At 32.8% G+C, this 6,456-nt stretch overlaps 1 protein-coding gene across 1 annotated transcript; it reads right to left on the bottom strand.

Annotated features, from left to right (window-relative positions):
- Positions 1–1,967: 1,967 nt before the first annotated feature.
- Positions 1,968–5,903, bottom strand: LOC109209659 (probable WRKY transcription factor 70). The gene is made up of 3 exons (XM_019372971.1): positions 5,551–5,903; positions 2,930–3,034; positions 1,968–2,797 (listed from the first exon to the last, which is right to left on the bottom strand). Exons 1-3 carry the CDS (start codon positions 5,856–5,858, stop codon positions 2,230–2,232), a joined length of 981 nt encoding a protein of 326 aa, XP_019228516.1. The 5' UTR covers positions 5,859–5,903; the 3' UTR covers positions 1,968–2,229.
- Positions 5,904–6,456: the final 553 nt, after the last annotated feature.

The raw sequence follows: 6,456 nt of genomic DNA, 5'->3' as shown, positions 1-6,456 counted from the left end.
TTGCGCCTCAAGGTCTTCCATTTGAGCAATTCTTGCCTCCAACATCGGGAGGCGCTCAGCAAGCTGATTTCGGTTGGCTACAAGTTGACCTCGTTCTAAAGCAAGCTCTTGTTTGTCAAAAATCAACCTTTTCAGGTCCTCAGAGGCAAGAAAGTTTGCCTGAAAAAGCGGAGAACCAAAGTTATTATTGCAAAGTATAACTTGAAAGAAGATAGAAAGAAGTTAGATTATTACCTGGGCTGAGCATTGCATGCTATTACTTATTAGGCATTCCCCAGAAAGAGAGTCTATTTTTCTTTAATCCGTTTCTGAGGCCAGTGGCTTCAGATAATTAGCAAGCTCCACCAATTTTGAAAGTATACTCCTTCAAAATCGAAAGAATGGCACTTCGTTTTTCATAAGGTTCTTGAGAGGGTGTCGAATAAGTATTTTCCAAGTTCCCATGGTTGGGCGATCGTGGGGAAGGGGCATTTCCTACTTGTTTAGCTGTGGCTGGTGGAGAAGAAGCGGCTACTGTAGATGGAGAAGAAGTTGTTATCGGCTCAGAAGTTGAGGGAGGTCAGGAATTGAACTCCTTTGACCAGAAAAAAACGTGGGGATTCGAAAACGGGATGAAGCATTTTCGACTATGTCCATTTCCCCCCAGAGTTCTTGGACGTCCTCTAATGGGGGAGTTTGAAGCTCTCCCGGCCGAGAACCCAGTTTGAGCTGATGAAGATCTTTTTCTTCTTTAAAGGGTGGTCTCTTCATCATCAACTCCTTCTTCAACATCACTGTGGCCTGTTTGGTTGATGTTTCTTTCATTCTCTTCTCCTAAGTCCCCGCCGAGGAGGTACGCTTCCTTTTTATTTCTAATCTGGGAGGAGGCATCTTCACCGAAGGCACGAGTAGATTCACGAACCCTCCTCCGATTAAGGAGGACTCTGCAGTACTTGTTCAACTTCCACTGGGTCATCAAGAGCCTCGATGTCAGGGCAAACGACGGATCCCTTTGGAAGTCGTGTTTGGCACCAAGAGAAAATGGTTTGTAAAATTTATTGAAAGATTGAAAGAAGGGAAGAAGAATTTTTGTTTACCATTGTTGTTTGGCTTTTCGCCCGTATTTCAGAGTCATTTCTTTCCACCTTCGGGATTCTAGTGTAGTGATATCTAGAAATTTTTGCACCCATCAGTCCAGATCTTGAACCCGTGGAGGCTTCCAATGAGTGGCTGGAATGAAGAAAATAAAAAGTTAACAAAGAAAGACAGATACCCGGAAAACTTACGGAAAAGATTCTATGATTCGGGAAAAGATGCAAACTTTGCTAATAAAATCTCGCGCAAATAGTATTAGGAAAAAATGAAAATTTAGTCCAAAAATTTATCAATAAATCAGACCGAAGCCAAAGCCGAAGTCGAAGTCGAGCGACAACGCGAGGCTTGCTCTTTTCTCAACTATTTAAGAGCTAGAAGAAGTGCTTCTATATATAAAAGCACGATAATCTTCCTCTTCCTGTCCAACGTAGGACAACCTTTCTTTGTCAATAGAACCAGTTCAGAATTTTATTTTCCTCCTTTTTTTCCCCTCGATTTTCCCTTTCCTCCTTTTTCCCCCTCGATTTTCCCGTTCACACCTTTCTTAAAAAACGCAACATTCATTTCTCTAATTTTTTCGATATTATGATTTTTGCTTCATTGTCTCTCTTTTTTCAATATTACTTCTTTTTTCCTGCTAGTGACACTTTTGTTTCCTCTGTGTAGAAAGTAAGAAGTCTTTATTCTAATTTGTCTTTTTTATTTTATTTCCTTCCACATAAATCAGAAATGCAAAACCATGAATCACATTGTTTCTTTTCCTTTCTAAGTTAACAATAGTAAGAGGACAACTCACAATGATGATAATTGGAGTATAAAATTATCACACACGGTAAAACATATAAAGTTCTACGTAATTAGAATTGAATCCACATCTCGACATATTGACGGAGTCAAAAAATTTGGTATGTCTTAATTTGGAGCATATTCTCCACGGTATCCCTGGACATGGTTAGCATTGATATACCAGTTAGGAGAAAAAGAAAGAAAAAGATAAAAGTAGCTTGGCCTACCACCAAATAAAATCTCGAAGTCTAATTTATACTTTTATACCAAAGCACCTAGTGCTTTAATTTGCTGCAATCTCTACGTAACAATAATAAAAAATCTGTGCAACATCTCTATCAAGCTACTTCACCCTCAAATATTAACTACTCAAGAATTGTACCCTTCAAAATTCCAAAGACTCTCCTCAAAATCAAAATCAATCTCAAGATTATCTGTACTAGTACAAGAAGAATAGACCCCAGATGATATGACATCCGGCAATAATGCCGCCGCCATGTGGCCGCCGGAGGCTTCAAATGCTGCCGGAGTACTCAGATGATCATCATTGGCTAGTAGAAAATAATCAGAGTTTGATGATTGGTTTTGATCTTCTATTTTTTGATAGGAAGTACATGATCTTTGGAATACTTCCTCTTTGGTTTCCTGTTTTATTGAGGGAAATGTAGGAATATTATAAGGCTGGTAATTATGATTAACGTTTTGGACTGAAGAGTAATTATTGTTGTTGTTGTTGTTGCGATCAAAACTAAGTAGAATAGACGAATCGCCATCAATATGAGTATCCAAGATTATTTGAGAAACACCAGGGAAAGGTTTGCATGTGTGATTTCCATAGTATGTTGTCCGGAATAGTGGTGGATTGTCTTGAATTTTCTGCACCTGTTTGGTTGCTTGACATTTTTGATCATATTTATGTGTGCACCTAAAATAGTGCCTGCATATTCATTTATATACCAAACATTAATAAAACAAATATAATGCTTAATTACATAATATCACCTACTCTATAATTACATATAACTATCTTGATTGGAAAAGAATACTAAGATAAATTGTGAAATCAAACCTTGGATAAGTGGAATTGAGGATCTGTTTTTGTCCATATTTTCTCCAAGCATGACCATCATCCACCAAATCTGAGGATTCTTTTGTGTTTGTTTCTGAAGTTTTCCTGCATGAAATAATTTCCAAATAACTCATGAGGAAATTTGTTCTTAAAATAACATTACTTAATTACAGATTAGATGTATTTTAGAGATAATAAATTTCCTAACACATTGTCATAAATAAACAGCTGGCGTAACGATATTTTACACTCATTGACTTGTTCTTAGATCTATCTCTACCTAGTGAGCTACATGATTATTGCAATTTATACAATAAACTATATGAAAATTATCATTCAATATGGAAAATCTTAACCAATCTTATCACCAAGAAGGACCATCCCCTTTTTTGTATTTCTAGCATTTCTTCAAGGACAAAGTAGTCAATAACCACCAAGAATCCAACCTAACTTCACAATAATTAACTAAAAGAGAACCAATCAACCAATAAAGACAGTTAAATCCAAACCATAACTACCTCTAGTATTGTAAAACTGATGCCTCTAATGTATCTCCATAACTGCTCTCTTATATATATATATATATATATATATATATATATATATATATATATATATTGGCTACAAACACTAATAAGAAATTAGATATATTTATTCTTCCTTGAACAAGTTAGTTTGAAAGAAATACACCTATATCATGCTATTTAAAAATTTGGACCCTCAAATGGCTTATGCAACAGTACAACGATGAGTTGTAGAGGAACGATATTTATTTTCTATTATAAAATAATGTACTATATGACTCGGCATACATGTGCACTGCACATGCCGAGAAACTGACATATTTTTATATTTATGCATTATTTTTGTTTTTAGAGTCTTATTATTTTGTTGTTATTATGGTAGAATCGCTTTTCAACTATACACTTGTTTTAGTTTATATGTCTTTGGCCTATCTTGCTTAAATTTTGAGTCCAAGGAACATATGGCAAAAAAATTGTGCCGATTGATTTCTACTTTACTCTTTTCTGAGTTAAATAATTATTTATTCGATAATAGTTTTTTCAAATTTTTTGATATAATCATTTTTGTATTCTATTCACATCTTAGTTTATGTGTCTTTAGTCTTTATTTCTTTAATGATATGGAATATAATTTAGTATATAGATATGAAATACACGTGCAATGCACGTGCAGAGAGACTAGTAAGATAGATAAACATATGCTCCATAGTATATATCAGTATATAATACATATTTATCTCCTATTCCTTCTAAACTCTCATCGCGTCAATTGGTTTTTTGATCCATTACTATTTTGTCTAGTTTCAAATCTTTGCAAGGTCATTTTCTTTTATTCATATTGTAAACACTTATGTTAAACTATTTCCTCACTCCTTAGAATAGACCTCTCAGTATAACTATTTTCTTAATTTCATCTGTTTATTCATTCAATTCACAGTCACAATGGGCCTGAAGGACTTCTAGTCTATTCGAATCCTCTGGGGTAGTAAAATATATCAGCCAATTTCATACATAACTAGCACTAGTCAATACAAAAATACAACCAAAAAAGTAGTTCTTGAATCCCATATGAGTTCTCTGAAAAAACTACTCCTATGATAAATTAAAGGGGTAATACATAAATTCCGATAATTTTATCCATGGTTATTGAACTTTTGTGTTTGTTACCCAAAAGTCACTTTTTTTTTGTTACGTAAAAATCATTCAACTTTGTGTTCATTACACAAAAGTGACTTTTCTTTCTTTTGTTACACAAAAATTATTTTACTTTGCTCTAGTTATCATAAAAGTCACATTTTTACTTGAAAAGTCTATTATGCCCTTGATATTATAAACCTTCATATTTATGTAATACCTTCTATATTATATACTATATAATATATTTTTAAATATGTATTATATTTATAAATAAAATAACTTAATATTATTTTATTTATTATTTTTATAATATATTCGTATATTTAATTTTTTCTTAACTTTAATTTTCAAGATATATTATAGCGTTATAAAACAACTTTTTTCAGCAATTTTTTTCTTTTTGAATTTAATTGACCGACCAAAGTTGGTTGGTAATTTCCGACCAACTTTGGCCGATTTTTTTTGAAGATTTTTTCCGAATTTCTAGTAATATAATTTCCCAAATAACCAATTGCCCAGGTAAATCCCCAAGAAAATATCCCCAGCTAAATTCGCATGTAGTACCTAGAGATTTTCCTTTAGATTAACATATGATTTTTCCTCATTTTCTTTGTTTGTTTACCTGCGAATTTTCTCACGGAATGTACTTGCCGATTTATTTTTCTATTAATATTTGTTAAAGTTACTGACAAATTTAATAACGCTACTAATATATTTTGAAAATTAACGTTAAGAAAAAATAAAATATACGAATATATTATAAAAATAATAAATAAAATAATATTAAGTTATTTTATTTATANAAACCAAAAAAAAAAAAAAAAAAAACCCAAACCATAACGTGCATGAGCAACAGGTACACTTTGACCCCCATCAACATAAAGAGACTAAAATACCCTTCATGAAAATGATTTATGACATTCACTAATAATAAAACAGTGGAGTAAGTAACAAAATCACCTTCTCTTGTAGCATCCTCTACGATCATTGAATGATGTAGTACTCTTGCAACTTCCACTAGAATCTTCCGGCGACTTAACTTCGGCGGTATCGTCATCGGACTCGCCGGAGATTATCACGGAAAGTGTTTCAGAAAATGAATTCATAATTTTTCCAACTAAATCCTCAGCCATAGTGGTTGCAACTTCACCACCAAGAGGTTTCTTGATTATCTCTTTTAATCGTCGCGTAAATTCCTGGCCACGAATTAACCCGTCGATTGCCCTTTTCAGATCAGCTGATGACTTTTCCGGCAACGGAGACTCCATGTCAAGTATTTATTAGCTAGCAACTAGTGAGCAACAAGTTAAGAAACATGAGGGCATATATATATGTAAGAAAATGTGATTTCTTAGTAAATTAATGGAAGCTTAGAAGGAAAATTCGCCTTAGCTTGTGGAAAAAACGAACCCCACGCGCATTAGTGGAATCTCTTGCTTTTCACGAACCATTGGACCACTTTGGACGTCCATGAAAATTTGTGCAGTGTTTGATTATACTTTAGAATTTTGAAAAAAAGGATTCCTCTTGGAAAACTTATGGTCTAAAATAACAAATAAATATTTGTATGACTATAAAGTATTTCATTAAAATAAAATAAAAAATTTTAAAGTTAAATTATTTTTAAATATGATACTAATTTTGTAACAGATTAAAATGGAAAGGAAAATACATAATTTGAGGCATAAAAAATATTATGAATGTAAAATATTTTCTTGGACGTATGTTTATCTTTGTAAAATAAATTCTCAATATATTTTAAAGTTACAGAAATTATTATTAAAAGTGAGAATAGCTTCCATGTTATAAATACAAGTCATTTCCTTTACAAATATCAAAACTCTTACTCAATACTAATTATTTTTA

The sequence above is a fragment of the Nicotiana attenuata genome, unplaced genomic scaffold (genome assembly GCF_001879085.1).
Source record: "Nicotiana attenuata strain UT unplaced genomic scaffold, NIATTr2, whole genome shotgun sequence".
Classification (NCBI taxonomy): Eukaryota; Viridiplantae; Streptophyta; class Magnoliopsida; order Solanales; family Solanaceae; genus Nicotiana; species Nicotiana attenuata.
Note: the sequence above shows the minus strand (reverse complement) of the source record. Positions and strands in the feature narration are given on the sequence as shown.

Bases quoted from the DNA above. Each gene is read 5' to 3' on its own strand.
- LOC109209659 (XM_019372971.1), bottom strand. From the start codon at position 5,858: ATGGAGTCTCCGTTGCCGGAAAAGTCATCAGCTGATCTGAAAAGGGCA. The intron at 3,035-5,550 runs GTGATTTTGTTA...TATTTCATGCAG, and splicing joins AGAGGATGCTACAAGAGAAG to GAAAACTTCAGAAACAAACA. The intron at 2,798-2,929 runs GTTTGATTTCAC...ATGAATATGCAG, and splicing joins CTCAATTCCACTTATCCAAG to GCACTATTTTAGGTGCACAC.